Source organism: Eriocheir sinensis, chromosome 5, assembly GCF_024679095.1.
Source record: "Eriocheir sinensis breed Jianghai 21 chromosome 5, ASM2467909v1, whole genome shotgun sequence".
NCBI lineage: Eukaryota > Metazoa > Arthropoda > Malacostraca > Decapoda > Varunidae > Eriocheir > Eriocheir sinensis.
The window spans coordinates 15,224,284-15,244,423 of NC_066513.1; the positions used below are offsets into that span (position 1 = coordinate 15,224,284).

A 20,140-nucleotide genomic window follows, 5' to 3' on the forward strand; every position below is an offset into this window, starting at 1 on the left:
GAGGTAGCCAGATTTATTCTGCCGATATTATTTTATTTTGCCTTCTTTTTCCTTCTTTTTACGTGTCGTCGTCGGGGTATGACTGAAGGATGTGAGAGGGGAGGGGGCCACGTCTTAGATTTCGTTCTGTGCAAGCCAGACACTGTTGGGTTCACCTGTAATGAAGTGATATATGGGATGCTGCGAACGGATGTATTTGACTGCTTCCTGGGCCCCAGATCTTTCCAAGCGGTACATGCGTGAGCCCTTATGTTCTATGGATGCTAAGGCTGCCTTCGAGTAAGAAGAGAGAAGCTGCTCAATACGCATTGTCGGAATAAAAAATAATACTGTATTTTGGTTCTCCGGCTGGCAGCGCGGCGCGCGTGGAAGTGTTGTTGTTCAGCGCTGAGTGAGCGAGGGTCAGTGTGCGGGAGCGAGCGAGAGCGAGTATATGTCGCATCTTTGACGGTGTGCTTGTGTGAGTGTTGGCAGCCGTGCATGTGCGTCCTTGCAGTCAGGCACACTGCCAGTGACACTTGTGATAACTGTTGCTAAAATAGACCGTCGTGAGTGGAAGGAGCCACAACTGACACACAGCCAGAGTGCCCGGGCCTGGCACTCACACCTGGCCCGGAGGACCTCAGCACGACCTCCCCTCACCTGACCTCGCCATCAGGCGCATCCTCCACCATGGCCAGTCAACAGTTTTGTTTGCGCTGGAATAATTATCAAAGTAACTTAATGCAGGTGTTTGACCAGTTACTGCAAGCGGAAAGTTTTGTGGACGTGACGTTGTCGTGTGAGGGCCACAGCGTGAAGGCCCACCGCATGGTGCTGTCAGCGTGCTCGCCCTACTTCCAGTGCCTGCTTAGCGATGCGCCCTGCTCCCACCCCGTCATCATCCTGCAGGGCGTCAAGTGGACGGAGCTCAAGGCCGTGGTAGAGTTCATGTACAAGGGCGAGATCAACATCTGCCAGGAGCAGCTGGGCTCCCTGCTGCGGGTGGCCGAGTCCCTCAAGATCCGCGGCCTCGCCGAGGTCGACGGTGACGGTGCCGAGCCCGCCGTGCTGGCCTCGCCCTCCATCTCGCCCGCCGCTCGTGCCCCGTCCAACCCCATGGACGACAGCTCGCCCTCCTCGGGCTTTAGCCGCAAGCGACGCCGGTACTCAGGCGACGACGCCAGCCGCCCCTGTACGCCCCTGACGCCCATCAGCGCCCCCGAGCTGATGGACGGCTTGCTGGACCTGCCCGCCTCCTTCATGAGGAACACCATCCCCACGCCCCTGCCTGGCTCGCCAGCCGGACTCAACTCCCTGGCATCGCGGCTCCCGGGGCCCATGCCGCCCCCGGCCCCAATGCCACCCCACCTGCCCCACCTGCCGCCCTTGTCGCCACTCCTAAACATGCACACCATGCCTCGCCCACACGCCCCGGACGACTTCGAGATTCGACCCGGGATCGCCGAGATGATTCGCGAGGAGGAGAGGGTGAGTAGCCACGGTCCCTGGGGTGTGCCAGTAGCCACGTGGCCGCCCCGCCGCCTCGCGCTCGCCCTCGCAGCCTCGGCCTCAGGTTTACCAGGCTGAGGGATGCCATGCCTGATGCCGAGAATTGTGACGGGCGAGGAGTGATGAGGCGGGGCGGGGCACTTACTTAGGAGAGAAAGTGTAACGTAGCAACAGTGCCTCAGCTCCTCGTATTCGTCAAAGTGTGCCTTTTTAAGTGTCAGTTTGGGCGACTCGCCAGTGTTTGTGTTTCGGGGGTTCGAGGGTTGGAGGGCAGTGACATCCAGAGTGAGGAGAGTGTCAAGGATGAGTCTGTCCTGCCGTGCGGGCGAGGCCTCAGGTGGCAGTGCGGTGCAGGTTGTTAGTGTCCCCGGCAGCCTCGAGGGTCGCCGCAAACACACCAGAAACACCGTCACTCGTGCCGGCCACGCTCACACGTGACCCCTGGCAGGCGGGCTGACCAACGCCTCCACCAGAAAGATAAAAAGTGACCCTATCCGCGCGTGAGTATGGAGGGAAAAAACTTGTAGCTGAGCGGGAGGGAGGAGGGAGGGAGGGAGGCTGGCTGCTGGCAGGCGGCGCGGGGCCAGGCCGGCCACTGCTCTCGCTCCCACACACGGCGACTTCAACTGGTGTCATGTAATTGCGAAAAAATGCTCTGAATTAAAACAGAGAGAGCAGGTTCCTCGCTGCGGGGGCGTGCGTGGGGCTGGAGGAGCCGTGCCGGGGCGGGAGGCTCGGGGTCGCGGCGATCGGAGGCGGCGCGAGGCTGATTAACGATTCTATAAACATTAAGGCTTTAAACACGTGAAATATGGACGGTAGTTTCCTAAGTTTCCAGAGAGAATTCGCGCCGGAGTTAATATGCCAGATGGTGGGGTTAGGCGGCGCCGCAACTTGGGGTGAGCAGTCGCGTTAATGGCCGGGAACAAATTCGAGCTCAGAGTTGGTGGACTTGGCTGACGGCGGCCCATTTGATTTTCTTCTCTCACCCTCTCACCCTACCTCCGCTCCCCCCTTAACACGGTGGCGAGGAGGTCTGTAGGAATGAGAAGAGGGCGAAGGTGGTGCCTCTAATGCTGCCAGAGGGGGAGAAGGAAGGGTTAGACTTGACTAAAGGCGACCCATTTCAATTCCTTCTCTCACCCTACCTCCTCTCCCTTCCTTAGCACGGTGGCTAGAAGTTCTGTCGGAGCGGGGAGGAAAGGGGCGAAGGTGGTGCCTCAAGATGCTGACGGAGAGGGAGAAGGAAGGGGTAATCTTGACTAAAGGCGGCCCATTTCAATTTCTTCATTTCCCTCACCTCCGTTTCCCCCTCAGTACGGTGGCGAGGAGTTCTATAGGAGCGAGAAGGGAGTAGGCGAAGGTGGTGCCTCAAGATGCTGCCGGAGAGGGAAAAGGTAGGGCAGGGAGGGGGCGGGAGGCGACAGGTAGTAAGACAAGACGTGGGAGTTTGAAGAGCAAGTTTTGGGGGTCGGCTGCATCGCGGGGACAGACAGGTTCCGCCTCCCCTTCACCTGTGGCTGTAAGGAGATGAAGGGGAAGGACAAGCCATACCGGGGTGGGGAGGGGTCGTGGTGGGGACAAAGGAAGGGGAGAGACCCATGTGTGGTCCTAGAGGGGGGCAAGGGGGAGAGGGGGGCAGGGGCGCGACGCATGGCCCGAGGGAATTATCGCATCCTTTAGGTCCGAAATCCACGACCGCCGGCTTGGTTCAGTCTAGTCTGGGGCCGATGTTGAGCTCACTCACTACTGAGGCTCGTTCGTCACTTTGCTGGTGTCTCGCTAACGTTCTGGGGAGGTGAAATGTGTCCTATAACCCTCTATGACCTCCAATTCCTTCCACCTTCACAGAGTTCCGTTCCTGGACTCACCGCTAAATTGAATCTTCTAACTCATTCTTTTACCCCACAAGAAAATATTCCATCGCTTTGCTCGTGTCTCAGGAACGTTCCGGTGAGGTGAAATATGTCCTCAAACCTTCTATACTTTCTATATATACCTTCCACCTACACTCTTCCGTTCTTGGACTCACCGCTAAATTGAATCTTCTAACTCATTCTTCTACCCTACAAAAAAAATATTCTATCTCCCTTCTTCTCCTCCTCTTCGTCCTCCTTCTCCTCCTCCTCTTCCATTCCACCTCTTAATCAGGGAAAACGCCTCCTCCGTCTAGTCTTAGCCACCTTCTCCTCCTCCTCCTCTTCCTTGCCGCCACCCTCCCCCCCTCTTCAGTATCCCGGTGTCCCCCTCTGTTAACCTCTCGCCCTTCGGTAAAGCTTATCCGCCGTAAGGGATCTTCCTCAACTCAACTTGCTTCGTGCCATACGGAACTCACTCCCTCTCGCTTTTTTACTAATGGCGTCTTGTCTTCGCTCTCTTCATCCCTCTCTTCCAGCTTACCTTTTTTTTTCTACTCCCCGTCGTATAAAGTCACATTCAAAAAGCTTTTCATCCTCGACTTCTCCTCCTATTCCTCTCTCCTCCTCCTCTCTCCTCCTCCTCCTCCTCCACAATCCCCCACGTCAACTGTCTTCCCATCTCCCCGCCCACCTTGACAGATCCAATAGGTATTGATCTTAGGGTTAATGCATGGCTTGAGGGGGTAGGTACAAGGAGAGGCTTGTCGTGGGGGCGGGAGGGGAGGAGAGGAGGGAAGATAATATCCGAACTTGCTACATGAAATAAGTGGTTCGCTGATGGGGGACGGAGCTGGAAGGAAAAGTTCGAGGGAGGGCCAAGGAGATGAAAGGGGGGTAAGGGGGGCCAAAGATCAAATATTTTGGAGTCGCGTAATTTGCGTCATCGTGTTATTCGTATTTGTGTGTCCCTCGGGGATGACGCAGGCCACTTCAGCCGAACATATATCGCCTAGCTCATCTCTCCTCCTCCCCTTCCCCACCCCTCTTCCTCTCCCTCCTCAACCCCACCCGCCTGGACGGTGTATCTTATTCTCATTTTTTTTCTTCTCCAGTGCCTTCTTCCTCTCTCCCGCTGAAGAGCCCCTCCTCCCCATTGCATCTAACCCAGATGTCCAACACCCTTGCATTGTCTTTTTTTTTTCTCCCTCCCTCCTTTCTCCCTCGCCAGAAGGGTGCGGGCCACTCTCCCTCCTCCCTTCCCTCCAGTACCTCCCCTTCGAAGCGTGTCCTCGGGAGGGGGTTGGCGGGGCGTGCCCGAGGGGATGCGACTGCAGTTGCTTGTGTCGGCATCAGGGCAGGAGGGAGGGGCGGGGGGCGCCATCCTCGAGTGCAGCTGCTTCATGTTTGTTGGTCGGCGCTTTCGGCGGCGGCAGCGGCTGGGCTCCTCGCCGCCGCCCCGCCGACGCTGCGCCGCAACTCTCAGGCCTCGGCGAGTTGGCCGCTAAAAAAACTCATAATAATATCCCGTCTGGCGTGCGGGGATCGGCGGCCCCTTGAGTGGCTCATCGCGGGCGGCGGCCAGGCCGCCCACCCCGCCTCCTTGGCCTGCAAGCATTTTTCCGACGTTAATTTTGAGCTGCTGGAGGCGGCAGGGCGGAGGCGGCGTCGCTCAGGTTTGCGGGGCGGTGGTGGGGGGCGGGAGCCCGCGTCGGCAGTGGCTGCGGCGGCCCCGCGGCGCACATCGCCCCCCGGAAAGGAAATGACCAACACCACCGCCACCGATGAATTAATAAGTCGAGCGGCTCCCTCCCGGCCGGCGAGGGCCGCTGACGATGACAAACAGGCGATATTTATTAAGAATACATCGTCGGCTGCGTTTAGTCAGTGCTAAGGTGTGTTTTCCGTCCTGCCTCCGCCTCTGGGGGTGATCGCGGCCCTTGAAGCAGCGAGTGGGAGCCCCGAGCGTCGCGGCGAAGCGAGGGTCGGTGGCGTGTGGCCAGGTGTTGAGTATTCATCGGTGTAATGCATCACCAGGTGACGCCTCAACTCGCGTCCCTACACCCCATACCATTGCTGTCCCCCAGGCCGTCCCCCGCACCTCTCCCCGTCCCGCACCCTCCATAGACGAGCAACGTGTTGGCTGTTATTTTTAATAAGCTTTCGTTGCCGGTCCAAAAGAGTTGCAGCGGATTTGCTAATTCTTTCGGTCACTTCAGTGCCGCCTTAGGACCCGTTCGTCGCCTTTCATTTTTTGTTCGGCCGTTTGGTTCTCGGAACGCTTATCAGGTGCTCACACTTGTGGGTCCTCGGGCTGTGGAGGCGAGGCGCCATCTATCGGTGGCGGCGAGAAGTGGAGGTTCCTGGTGGATAAGGTGGAGGCATCAGCCCTCAGAATACCAGCGGCGAGGTGTGGGTCAGAAAGGGATGGGAATAAAGATCCATAACTCCGGTAACCAAGTCGGCATTGGGTTGTTGGTTGTCGGGCAGGGGGGGGGGGGGGGAAGGGGGTGCTGCGGCTGCTGGGCATTGCATCCAACAAGGAATGTCTGCGGCGGATAGTGTAAAATCGCGTTTATGCGTCCCACCGTTAATTGTATGCATATTAAGTGGACGGAGAATTCTGTATCCCGGAGAGACTTAGAAATTCTCCGTGGGTGAAGGGGAGGGTCGTCGTCGGGTGAGTGGGGGGTCGGGGTGGAGGGTAGGGCTGGGACGACCTTGCTGACAGTTCATCGTCAACTCAGGTCGTCATCGGGGCCGAGGTGTCGATCACTTAGCCAGCGAGCGGCGGGGGCCAAGCCGCGGGTGGTGGCGGGAGGACCTGCCCGTCAAGATCGCGCCGTCACAAGTTTAGGTCTCAATCCCCCTCGTCAACAGCACGAGGCCGGTGTTCCAGGGCCTCGCCGCGGCTGTGGGCTGCGGTAGCAAATATTTCAGGTGACATTTGCGGCGCCTCCCAGCTGATTAGCGGTGATGGCGGCGCGCAAGTCAGTCAGGTGGAAGTTGGTCCCTAACCCCTCTCACTCTCGCTCTCCTTCTCCCTTACCTGTATTTCGAAGAGGCCAGGTAACTGCTAAATGCCCTGATGATTCCGGGGAAATTGATAAGCCGAACTAGTCCCTGATAAGAAGTTAGCGCGCGAGAATATTAATCCTCGGGAAGGTAGTGAGCGCCTGAGTGTTAATTTGTGCCGAGTCGCTTCGCCCGGCGGTCAGCTAAGTTCTGGGCTCCGGCGGCGAGGAAAATAGAGGAAAGTTTCATTTGTTTTGGTCTTCGGTGAGGAAACTTGCTTGGCGTATTGGAAGTTCATGTGTGTGTGTGTGTGTGTGTGTGTGTGGAGGGAGGGAGTACGTTGTCTCCACGTTTTTGATTAATTAGATCTTATTTTCTTCTTTACGATTTTGCTTTGGGATTGACGGCAATGAAAAAAATATTATCATTATTATTATTATTATTATTATTATTATTATTATTATTATTATTATTATTATTATTATTATTATTATTATTATTATTATTATTATTATTATAATTATGAGGCGATTGGAATTTAAACCCGCGGAGTCGTACCCTGTCAGAGAACTTCGAGCAGGTATTTTTGTAGCAGCGTCCCTGGCTGCTGCAGGTAAGAAGGTCAGGTGCCTCGGACAATGGGAGAATACTAGGTGGCTGAGGAAGGAGAAGGAGGAGGGGGAAGGGTGAGAGAGGGAGGGAGAGGAGGAGGAACTATAGTACTGTAACAAGGGCGACAGGGTGGACCGCGCTCTATCCCTTCGGCTCTTGGAAGCACGTGCCGATGAGTGTAAGAAACCTCGCAAGCTGTTCGTCTTTCTATTATGAGTGCGGGTGCCAAGTGCCAGCCTGGCGTCTCTGTCCTCGTCCCCGTTGTCGTATTTATCACACTTTTTTTTATTCATGTGTTTAGTGGGTGTTATGTTTTCTTAGGAGGATTGACTCGCGTCACCTGCCGCGTCGTTAGTCCGTAAATTAGGTCCTTGTGGCACTGTTGTTGCTTTTTATGTGTGTTTGTTTATTATATATTTAGGTTACCGTGAATTCTAAAAGAGATTTACGGCCCCGCGTCCTCGACTTGATATACCATCTGTTAAATTCTCACACTTTATCTGTTCGTTACCTGCCATTGATTTAGCGTACCTGTCCTGTTTACTTCGTGTATTATCCATCCGTCCACTATTTTTCTTGTCCTATACTTTACGAGCGGAGGTGCACCCGAGGGCCATTTTTACGACCTCAATTTGCAGGCATAACAAAGCGTCGCTAAGCGCAAGGCGTCTGAAAAAATAATAACACACAACAAGAAGACGAATTATTTGAAAGACAATTGACGGACTGTTTCTTGCCCGCCGCCTCGAGCCGCCAAATTGCCAAGTGTTAATAAATGAAAGGAGTGAAGTATTGAAGGAGGGGATTTTTCTTCACCTTCGTTTCCTTTTTTTTTGTGTGTGTGTGTATGCGTGTATGTGTGTGTGTCATTCCTCTCGTCTTACTTCCCCTTTCATTTGTGTTGTTTTCTATTCTTCATTTTCTTCTTTATTTTGTGTGTGTTTCGTCCCTTACTCCCCTTCTCCTCTTTTGTTCTGCTTTCGTGGTTTCCTATTCTTTTTCGTTTTCTTCTACATTGTCTCATCCCTCACTTACTTACTCCACTTCCCATCTTTCATTCTCCTTTCGTATCGTCTCCTATTCATTTTCATGTTCTTCTATTTTGTCTCATTCCTCACTTACTTTCCCTCCCTTCTATCGGTCTCCTTTCGTGTTACCTCTTCTTCTTCTCCCCCTCTCTCCCTCTCTCTCTCGCTCTAGTCATTTTTTTTCGTCACCACTCCCTTCTGAGCATTTCTCTCGGCGAGTCTTGAATAATTGGCCACGGTAATAACATTCATTTCTGCCGTCCACACACCCTCGGACCAATGCATGTTTGAAGCGTTAGTTGGCTCGTGGCGCCTCTTTACCGGCTGTGTGTGTGTGTGTGTGTGTGTGTGTGTGTGTGTGTGTGTGTGTATGTGTGTAGGTAGGTAGATAGGTAGATAGTAAAGGGACGTTACCTTGGTTGGCCCCCTCCTCCTCCTCCTCCTCCTTCCCCTAATAATCCCTTGTAACTTGTCCTTCGCTACCTAGTTCATTCCTTGTCCCTGCTTTTCCTTGTTCCTTCTAAGCTACATTCGTTCTTATGGTTGGTGGCTTTTTTTTATAGTTCAAGAAGGTATTCATTTTTTTTTTCTGGGGGGGGGGGCGGTTCTTTTTGTTTTTGTTTACCCCTTTGTCTTTTTGTTGTTGTTGTTGTTGTGTTCATGTATTTTCTTTCTTGTACCTTATTTTTGTTTCCTCTTCCTTGCCACATTCGTCTCTAGTGAGGGGTGTTTTTCTCTTTTGTGTGTGTGTGTGTGTGTGTGTGTGTGTGTGTGTGTGTGTGTTCATATTCCGTTCTCTTTTTTTTTCCACCCTCTTGTCTTCTTTTGTCTTGTTGTGTTCATGTATCACCTTTCTTGTTCCTGGTTCCTGTTCTTCCCTCTTCTTCAACTACATTCATCCTCCCTTTTTTATTTATTTAGTTCAAGATATTATTCCTCTTTTTGTTTTGTTTACTCTATTGTCTTCTTTTGTTGTCCCAGGTTCGATTCTCCTTACTGATCCCTGGTCCTTGTTTTCTGTTTTAGTTCGCATTGTTATTCCTCTTCTTTCCTACCCGGTTGTCTTCTTTTGTTGTGTCACGTGTTCGAATCTCCTCCACGTCCCTGGGTCTTGGGGTCTTGTTGTTCCCTCTTCTTTCCTTCCCCTTCCCCTCCATCCTTAGTAATTGGCGTTTTGCTTGCTCGCGGGGCTCGAAGGGGTGGCATTTCTATTTAGCGCAAGTCTTTCTATTGTAGTCTAAAGTTCAAGTATTTCTTTCAGTATCGTTCGCCTAAGTCAACAATATCGGGGAGACTAACTTTGCATTTATTGTCCGCGGTTATTATTATAAATGCCTTTCTCTCTTTTTTTCGTGTGTGGTATTCTGAGTGATTTGCCTTTTTTCCCTGCGTTGATAGCATTTTAAGAAGCTTTCCCTCACTTTTTCGTATGTGGGGGGATTGTGTGACAGTAAGTGGCTTGTGTTTAATTTTCTGATTATTGCTGGACGCTGCTGTTATTATTATGTTCGGGTCTTTCGTGGGGTTTGGAGTTGTATTATTCAAAGCACTCTACTGGCCTCCCTCCCTCCTGTCGCTTCCCTTTTCCTTTCATTTCCCTTTCTGTGCTGCTTGATAATGTTTTCTGTGTTTTGTTTTGTTTTACCTAATGCTTGTTACCGCTAGTGTTTCTATTACTTTGAATGGCTCGCGTTTGTTATCTGTATATTTTTTGTTGACTTCACCCTCTCGCTCCTTCTTCCACGCTTATCTTTCGTTCTCTTTCGTTCTTCTCTCTTCTGCTTTCGTCCACTATTCTTCTTCCTTCTCTTCCTTTGCCAGCCTCCTTCCCTCCCTCTTTCTCCTTTCCTCGTTTTCCTCTCACTTCTCGCTTTCGGTCCCTTCTACTCTTCACCCTCCTCTTCCTTCCTCCTCCTCCTCCTCCTCCTCCTCCTCCTCCTCCTCCTCCTCTTACTCCTACTCCTACTCCTTATCTTCATCATTATCTCAGTCTGCTTGTGCCTTCTGCGTGTTTTCTTTGCATGTTCTTTATCGATTTGTTGATCTGGCATGCATATTGTATCGATTTCTTACCTCGGCCCCCTTCCTCCTCTTCGTCCTCACTTTTTTTTCCCCTCCTCGTCCTCCTCCTCCTCCTCTCCCCTCACCGTATATGTCTTTCTTATCTACTTATTATTCTCTCAATTCCCTCTTTTATCATCCTTACTCCTTACCCGCTTATTCTTCGATTCTGTCTGTTCCTTTTATCACCGCTGCTTCTTCTTCCTGTCCTCGTCGTCCTCCTCCTCCTCGTCATCCTTATCATCGTCATCATCGGCCTCTTCACTCACACACACACACACACACACACACAAACACACACACAACCACACCCACACACACACACAGTAAGTTAGGTCCACACTGTATGTTGTGAAATTTCTTTATCTATTATTCATATTACATCGACGTTGTGTGTGTGTGTGTGTGTGTGTGTGTGTGTGTGTGTGTGTTTTCTCGCCTTCTTTCGCTCACCGCTGATCTCCTCGTCTCTTCGTGTTCGTCACCTTATTATTATTTTACTTTCTATATCGCCCAAGGTGTCGAAAATATTTGCTTTGCACCTCCTTTGTCTTCTTATTCTGCTTATTCTTATTCTTGTGTAGTTCTTTGCTTTTTGGTTGTTGTTGTTGTTGTTGTTGTTATCTTTTGCTTCATCTTTATTCTGGATTTGTTTTGTTTACTCTTTCTCTTTCTCACCTTGTATCCTTTTTATGTTAATTTTGTTGTTGATTTTAAGTTTATTTGTTGTTCCTCTGGTTCTTGATTTTTTGATTTATCAGTTATTATTATTATTATTATTATTATTATTATTATTATTATTATTATTATTATTATTATTATTATTATTATTATTATTATTAGTAGTAGTAGTAGTAGTAGTAGTAGTAGTAGCAGTAATATTAATGTTAGGGTCTTGCAATAATAATACAAGTGACTCTGATGTCTTACCATTCTCTCTCTCTCTCTCTCTCTCTCTCTCTCTCTCTCTCTCTCTCTCTCTCTCTCTCTCTCTCTCTCTCTCTTCTAGCCCTCCCTCCTCCTCCTCCTTCCCCCTCAACACCACACACCTCCAATAATACTCCACAAGGCTCATGGGCGTGGTATGCAAACTCCTGCACGTGGTAAGGGCGGGCGTGGGCGTGTAGTAGACGACCGCCCATGTTGGTGTGGTGGTGATGGTGGTGGTGGTGATGGGTGTGGTGGTGGAGGTGCACTTATATTTTTAGGGTGAGGTGAGTGTGTGGAGCTGGCAAAGGAAGGTGGGTGGTGGTGGTGGTGGTGGTACTAGTGGTGGTGGTGGTGATTAGTATGTCGTGGTGATAGGTTACTTAAAACGTAGGGATGGTGGTGGTGGTGGTGGTGTGATGGTGGTGTTTTTTTATTTTTTTTATTGCTACATAGTTTGATAATAATAGCAAATACAACAATAGCAATAACAACAATAATAACAACAACCACGAATACAATAACAAAAACTAAAAAGAAATACAAGGTGTTACTACTACTACTACAACTATCACCTACTACTACGGGATCCAATTAGAAGCTCAGTTTTTCTCTTCTATCACTTTTTACAATAATTAAACACACACACACACACACACACACACACACACACACACACACACACACACACACACACACACACACACAGAGGGCTCCAAGGCAAGACGTTCATATAAATTTCTTAACCTTGCCGAGATATTTCACACCAACATTTTAATCGTTCTAAAAGTGTCTTCTAAGTAGCAATAAACCTGTGACTCGGGTATTCAGCAAATTTTATCTTGCCCCCCTCCCCCCCCCCCCAAACACACACGCACACACACACATGCTCAGATATACGTGCACACACACACACACACACACACACACACACACACACACACACACACACACACCTCGGTTAGTTAATCATTTTATAACACACACACACACACACACACACACACACACCTCGGTTAGTTAATCATTTTATAATCTTTCTTGCCTTGTTCGTTTGTGTGTGTGTGTGTGTGTGTGTGTGTGTGTGTGTGTGTCTCTCTCTCTCTCTCTCTCTCTCTCTCTCTCTCTCTCTCTCTCTCTCTCTCTCTCTCTCTCTCTCTCTCTCTTTATTGTTAGTTTTCCGTCTCCTCGCTCTTCTTCCTTTTATAAGATACCTCCTCCTCTTCCTCCTCACCCCCCCCCCCCCCACCTGCACCTCCATCTCACCATTTTCACCTTTTACTCCTCCTCTATCACCTCCTCCTTCTCTCCACCTCTTCCTCCTTCTCTCCCGACCACTTTTACCTCTACCACCTCTTTGTGGCACTGTTTCTATTCATTTCCCCTCCTCCTCCTGCTCCTCCAACCCCCCCTCCTACTCCTCCTGCTTCGCCTCCCTACCTACCTCCTTCCCTCCTCTCATGGTTGGCACCTAAGATGTTACGAGTTTGGCTCCTGCTTGCCTGCTTGACTCGTGATCCCGCTGGGCCGCCCCCGCGCGTGGCTGCCTTTATAAAGCAGTCGCCGGCGGTGTGTGTGTTTGTGTGTTAAGTCAAAAGAGCAAGTTCCCCTCCGTAGTTCTCAGCTTACACCGCCGCCGCCGCCGCGCCGAACGAGGGGAAGGCGATGGGATAGGTGGGTGGGAGTGTGGGTAAAGGAAGGAAGAAGGGTACAGAGAGGTGAAGAATTGAAGAAGAGTAAGGGTAAGGAAAGGTGTAGAAGGATAGGGAAATGGTGCACAAAGGAGGTTTATAAAAAGGGTTGCACAGGTGTGAATATTGGTCGAAGAAAGGGGTAAAGAAGGATAGCGGAAGGATGTAGCTGAGTAAAAAAGGAAGAGGATTGAAGAAGAGATGAAGAAAGGTAGAAGAGAGGGATGAAGAAGGATAAAGGAGGATATGGGAGCGTAAGAAAGGAGCGAACAAGGGTGAAATAATAAGGGGTAAGAAAGATACGGATAAGAATAGCAGAAAGGAGAGGGGGAAAAGTTAATAGATACTGGTCGTGATAATAGTGGTAGCAGCAGTAGTAATAGTAGTAGTAGTAGTAGTAGTAGTAGCAGTGGCGGTTGAGATGCCCTGACCGATTAAATTTGCTGACAGAACGAAGAGGTGTCGGGGCTGATGTCGGCGGTGCTGCGAGGGTCAAATTAGCTTTTATTACCGTGTGAGGAGTGGAGGAGGGAGACGGTAGAGGCGGAGACGGTGGAGGAGGAGGTACTACGTAGGGGTGGAGGGAGAGGGGTAGATGAAGGTGGAGGAGAAGGCGTGTAGAAAGGAGTGTCAAATTAAGAAGCAAAAGTATGTGTGTGTTTTCTTATGACGGAGTTGCAAAAGTCAGCTTCTGGCTCTCCGTCACTCCGCCTTTTTTATTCTTTTTCAGCTATCACCTAGTTGAAATTGATCCTATTCTTCATCCGATTTCTACTACTACTACTACTACTACTACTACTACTACTACTACTACTACTACTACTACTACTACTACTACTACTACTACTACTACCTCGCGTCGCAGTTTTCTTTCCCTGTTCTACCTGTGAGGGGCAACATCTCAGGTAGGATGCTAATGATGCTGCAGGTACTGAGATTATTTTTATATAGAGTTAATAGAATAGAATGCGGCTCCAATCACATCATTATTGTCTTCTGTAGATGGATGTAAGGGATTAAAACTATTGTGAAAGTTAACGATGGAGAGAGGGTGAAAAAATACTGAGGAGGATGAATTCGGATAAAAGTGCGTGTGTGACATTGTTTTCTTATGACTGATTTTTGTTTTGTTGTTGTTTTGATTGTAGGTAAGAAGATGACGGTGGTGATTATAGTTATTAAGATAGGAATGGTGACTGGTTTGGTAATTGTGGTGAGACAAGGGTGGTGGTGGTGATTTTCTTGGCGGTGAGTGGTGGTGTTGGCTGTGCTGGTGGTGATGGAGGTGGCGGTGGTGATACACTTCCCTGCAGTATATTGTTGGAGATGCCTTGAGTTAATGAGGTGAAGCTCTCCTCGTCCTCCTTGCCCTCTATCTCCTCCTCCTCCTCGTCCTCCTTTTCTTTATCTTCTTGTTCTTCTTCTTGGTCTTCGTCATTGTATTCCTGCTTTAACTCATCCACCACCAACCACCTCCTCCTCCTCCTCCTCCTCCTCCTCTTCATCTTCTTGTTTTTCTTCTTCGTCTTTGTATTCCTGCTTCAACTCATCCACTATCAACCACCTCGTGCTCCTCCTCCTCCTAGGGGGCTTCGTGGTGCAGTGGTTAGCACACTCGGCTCACAACCGAGAGAGGCCGGGTTCGATTCCCGGGCGGAGTGGAAAAATTTGGGTGGCTTTTCCGATACCCTACGCCCCTGTCCACCCAGCAGTGAATGGGTACCAGGTATTAATCGGGGGTTGTGTCCCGTCTCCTGAGATCTGTTCCCTTCTCCTATAATTCTTTCCCCTTCTGTCTCTCTCCGTCATATGACCACAGATGTTGCGCCGACTAAACGAAACTTTCCAACTTTCCTCCTCCTCCTCTTCCTCCTCCTCCTCCATGCTCGGTCTTTCACTCTCGTCCCCAAGGAGCTAAAGTATAAAAAAAAAGACTAGGAAGGTAAGGTAAGGGAGGGGGGGCAGGTGAGGCGAAGTTTGCAGGTAAAAAGACCTCAAAGAAAATGGGAGAAACTTTGGCATTGGTGGTCGTCTGGTAGTGATAATAATGATGATGATAATAATAATTAGTTTGGGGTGATGAATATTTTTGCCCTTATTATTTTGACGGCTCGGTGATCGGTATAAATAGTAAGGAAAACCAAAAACAATAAAGAAGAATAAACGAGACCGCCAAGGCCAATATATAGCTCTTGAAGTACAGTTGATAATACAAATAAACAATGATATGAAACCTATTTATGCAGGAGCACAGAGAGAGAGAGAGAGAGAGAGAGAGAGAGAGAGAGAGAGAGAGAGAGAATGCTAACTAAAAGACAGTTGCTAAGAGTGAACTTACGGGAGGAGGAGGAAAGTGGGAAAGGGGTGACACCATATTAGGAAGATTAGGCCTGTATAGTAACACACACACACACACACACACACGATGCTTCCCACACGCCCTATGCACACACATATTTACAGAGCTGAACGGAAAGGGAATTGCATGGAGATTAATTTCCTTGCAGCGCCAGCTATGCATATAAATCCACCTTAATCCTGATGCCTTGAGGAACTGTAGCTTTACCCTCGACTGGCTGACGGTAATGGCGCAGCAGAAGGGTCCAAGGATCGAGCCCCTCCCTGTAACTACTACTATATACATTGGGTAGAATAATAGAGGTGTATACAGAGGTGAAAGGGAGGTGGGTTTTCTTGTTCGCTTACACACACACACACACACCAGCTCACCGCGCAAGCATGAGGGCGCGTGTGTTTGTCTGCCAAGGTGTTGATTTGGCCTCTTCCCCCCCCTTCTCTCTCTCTCTCTCTCTCTCTCTCTCTCTCTCTCTCTCTCTCTCTCTCTCTCTCTCTCTCTCGTTTATTTTTCTCACCTACGTCCTCAATCAAAAATTCTTCCCAGAGAAACACACACACACACACACACACACACACACACACACACACACACACACACACAGAGGAAATGCTTGTTACATAATTCTATTCGTAAGATAGAAACGGAGAAAGAAATATCTATCGCCGTGAGAGAGAGAGAGAGAGAGAGAGAGAGAGAGAGAGAGAGAGAGAGAGAGAGAGAGAGAGAGAGAGAGAGAGACGCATCCAGTACGTGTAAACTAGTATTGCTGTTGTGTTTGCTCTACGATAGTTCCCAGACTACCTTCATTCCTCCTCCTCCTCCTCCTCCTCCTCCTCCGCCTCCTTTTGTGCTCCTTAAGTTCTTTTATCATTTAACAAGAACGGAGGGTCTTTCTTCTTCTTTTTCTTCTTCTTCTTCTTCTTCTTCTTCTTCTTCTTCTTCTATTATTATTATTATTATTTTTTATTATATTATTATTATGAGAGAGAGAGAGAGAGAGAGAGAGAGAGAGAGAGAGAGAGAGAGAGAGAGAGAGGCGCCGGCAATTACTTACATGAGAGATATTGAAGGATGAGAGGAAGGGAAGGGAAGGGATGGAGACGAGAAGGACGAGCGAAGGGAGAAGCCGGCGATGGAGAAATGAACAGGAGGCGTGGGAGGGAGTCTGACCGTAAGGAGGATGAATTAGCCAGCGGAGAGACATTTGATCGAGAGAGAGAGAGAGAGAGAGAGAGAGAGAGAGAGAGAGAGAGAGTGGTCGGGGTGGTATATGAAAGAGGAGAGGGGGCGAGGGAGGCAGTGGACCAAGTTCTTACTGTTCCTCTCCCGGCCGATCACTTTCAATTGGTTTAGCATTGTTGATATGGACATCCATCGTGCGGTGTCGGCGGCCGCTGTATTCGATTTGGGTAACGCCACGGGCGCCGCCAAGGACGTTACGGCCGCGGACAGACAGGCACGAATTTCCGACGGGGAAAAGGGGGCGTTGCGGACAGCCTCGGCGAGACGGCTCGGCGGGCTTCGTTTTGGCGACCAAATGGGAAGGCAAGTTGAAGGGAGGAGATGCGTGCATGTATTTGGTTCTATTTGGGTATTTTTTTCACATTTTATTCGTTGTATCGCCGATGGCGCAGCGCTCTCCACTTCTCCTGGTTGTCGTGAGTGCCTCCCGTGGCTTCTGTGTCCTCGCACTACCCTGCCAAAAAAGGGAATGTTTGAGTATAACATTCACGATTCTCCAACGTTGCCTCTGCGCGTCCTCGCCCCGCGGCGGTGCCACAGCCTCGCGTGGTGGCATGTGCCGCGGGCCTCGGGGCGTTGCCTAGGTGCCCCGCGTGGTCTCCGACGTGTGACAGTATTGTTCGTGCGGGCCCGCGGGTGTTCATCGTTCATCGGCGGTAGCGGCGGCGGCGGCAGGGAACTCCGATCCTTCCGTCGCCCGTCGCAGGACTCGCGCCGTGCCTCCGCCGCCGGAGCCGAGCCTTCAAATGGTTTGTAAACAGCGGTATCGCGTTACCGAGTCCGTGTTTGGAGTACCAACTGGCTGTATGGTACTGTGTAGCTTAATGTTAATGCCGGCTGATGCTGCCCCGTCTGCAGCTAATGCTGCGGCACGGCGCGTTAATACAGGCGAAGACGGCTGCCGCTGCTGCCGTCGCCTCCGCCGCGGCTGCTGCTGTTAATGCCGTCAGTTGTGTTAGTGTTGGCTGTTTCTGTCTAAATGTTGTGTCATGCATCATGTAGCTGATAATGCTAAACTCTGCAGCCTGCAAAATACGACTGTATCTCATTTCGGAACCTGATCTGCCGTGTGTGTGTGTGTGTGTGTGTGTGCGCATGTGTGTGTTGCTCACATTGTGTGTATGAGTGTGTACATGAAAGTTTCGTCCTGTATACGTTAGTGAATGTAAATATTGTGTTTCTACGATGAAGGTGAAGGTGAAGAAATGGTTTTATTTTCTCAGGCCGAGCCGTCGCCCGCAGCGCGGCGTGGCAGACTGTCCTCGTTTTGTTTATAAATAGCGCGCGGCGTTCCTCAGGGCCACGGCGCGTCTCCATTGCTGATTCCAAACCTTCGCTGGCAGCCATGACCTGTCAGAGACACGCCGGCTCCTCCGCATACCTGTTTGTCCCCTAATTAACTTTACAGACAGGTGCTAACCTATGCATATTATTTGCCCTCTCGCAGCGTCGAGTACTCCACACTCCTCACCAACACTGACACGGAGACTCCCACTATTGACACACTTAATTTCCTTCTCTTTTCGACTCGTTCATAATTCAGACTTTTGTTCTAAGGATTAATAGTTTTCCCCTCCTCTTGCCCCTTCGGATGCCATCGAGTCGGGCGGGTGGAGGGCGGCGGCCCCTGAGGGTGTGTGCGCTCTATATTATAATTAAAGAAGGCGTGGAGGAGGTTTGTGCCCCGCGTGAAGTCAAATGTTATGCCGGAGCTCTCAGGTGTTTTTGTCAATATTTATGGAGCTCCGAGGTGTGTCAGGCGAGGGCGAGAGGCTTCATTAATCATGCCCTTTTACTCCTCTGCTTCATTGTTGCTACTTGGAGCGACTGAACACTTCTCACCTCCTCCCCTTTTCTCCCTCTCCCTCTCTTACACCCTCTTATTCTTCTCTCTCATTTCTCCTCCGTGTCTTTTATTTTCCCTCCTTGCTTCATCTCCTATTGTCTTTTACTCCTGTTTTCCTTTTTTTCCTTTCCATTTAACCCTCTCTCACTCTCTTATTCTTCTTTCTTCAACGTGTCTTATTTTCCCTCCTTGCTTCATCACTTCTTGTCTTTTTCTTCCCATTTTCCCTTCCTCTTTACGTTGTTTTCCTCCTTGTTTTCTTATTCCTCCGTTTTCACATTGTCTCCATTACTTTCCTCCTTGCATAATCATTTTTTGTCTTTTTCTTCCGTTTTCCCTTTCTATTTCCAGTTCCTCCTTTCTATCTTCTTCAGTTTTGCTTTTATTCTCGTTTTTTCACTCCCTTCTTCCTGCCTCGTTTCTTTCTCCTCACCGGACGACGCAGTTTCCTCACATTTAACACCAACATTCTTCTAATTCCTTTTCATCTTTTGTGACTCATGTTTCTCCTTCCCTCGCAGTCATGGCGGACTCGGTCATGTTTACTTATCTCTCTACCGACGAAATAACTTGGCTCGACGACGCTCAAATCTACCCCCAATGCCTTCCTTCCCATCTTCCCCCTTTCCTTCCTCATCCCCACCTCTCCCTTCCTCTTCCCTCCCTCCTCTTGGCCAGCGGCGCGCGTCCAACACCTGTCCGCCTCACGCTCTCTTTACCTGCGTCTCATTAGTGTATAGTCCGTTCCACCACCTTCCGTCGCCCAGGTGATAGAGCGGAATCAAGGTAGTTTTCATTGAGGGGACCAAATAGCCGCTGACTGGGCGGGTCCGAGGTTCGAGGTTCGTGCTGGAGGTAATTTGAGGGTTTGTTTAATCTCTTTCCATATGCGCGCGTTTGGGAGATTGACGACACCTTTGAAATAGCGTTTACCTGGCGTACCTGGAGGTGTCGTGTCCGCTACCTGTCCGCGCCGGGTCGTTGCGCCGTTAGTGAATAAGCTGGCAGGATAATTAGGAGGTATGAAAGGCCGTTTGAGAGGAGGAAGTATACTCTTATATCTTCCTCCACGTAGCAGAAATGAGGCTTGATAACAGTTATTTTCTATATGAACATTAAGCTTTCCCGTCCGAATGGGTGTCTTATCTACTGATCTGCCGAATGGACTGTCTATTCATACTCTTGTCTCAGGAAAGCACGATAGGATATATATTTTTCTATTTCTTTTTTCTATTTAATTCTACTCATTGTTGTTGCGTGCTTGAGTGTGAGTGCGTGCGTGTGTGCGTTAATTTGTCCGGCGGAAACTGCTGCGACACGGCTTCTGCGTTGGTTAACATGTCCGGGATGCGTGTGTGCGTGTGCTTGCGTGTGAGTGCGTGTGCTTGCATGTGTGCGTATTTGTGTGTCTGGTGAATGACAATGACGGTGAGGAGCTGTGACGAGGAGGTTACACGTGGTGGGGGAGGAGGAGAAGAGGACAAAGTTAGAAGGGAGCATTGAAGATAAAGATGTGTAAAACTAAGAGAAGCGGGGAAAATGAAGAGGAGGAGGAGGAGGAGGAGGAATGGATAAAGATTAGGACAAGGACGAAGAAGAGGACCAAGTGAAGTAAAGAGATGTAGGAAAACTAGGAGTAGCGGGGAAAGCGAAGAGGAGGAGGAGGAGGAAGAGGGGGTGGAGGAGAGATAAAGCGGAAGAGGAAAGAGGAAGAGGAAACGATAAAAAAGATTACGAAACCAAGAAATTGATGCTAAATACGAGATGAAAACCACTAATAAAACACAAAAGAGGAAGACACCCTTTAACGAACCAGAACGAAAAAAAAAAAAAAAACGCAAATAAAAAAACAGAAAGAGAGAGAGGAAGAAGAGGAGGAGGAAGAAGCAAAAAGAAAGAAGGGCAGAGAAAGCACAACAGCAGTATTTAAAGGGGAACAGGAACAGGAGGTGATGATTAAAAAGCTGGAAACAGAGAGAGAGAGAGAGAGAGAGAGAGAGAGAGAGAGAGAG

At 49.7% G+C, this 20,140-nt stretch overlaps 1 protein-coding gene across 1 annotated transcript in view; it reads left to right on the plus strand.

The window, feature by feature from the left end:
* LOC126984601 (protein bric-a-brac 2-like) overlaps nt 1-20,140 on the plus strand; it is a 93,205-nt gene that overhangs the window by 983 nt on the left and 72,082 nt on the right. Inside the window, exon 1 of the mRNA XM_050838390.1 lies at nt 1-1,470. This exon is cut by the window's left edge and continues 983 nt beyond it. Coding sequence (XP_050694347.1) covers nt 673-1,470 — 798 coding nt within the window. The 5' untranslated portion in view covers nt 1-672. The remainder of the gene's footprint in view (nt 1,471-20,140) is intronic.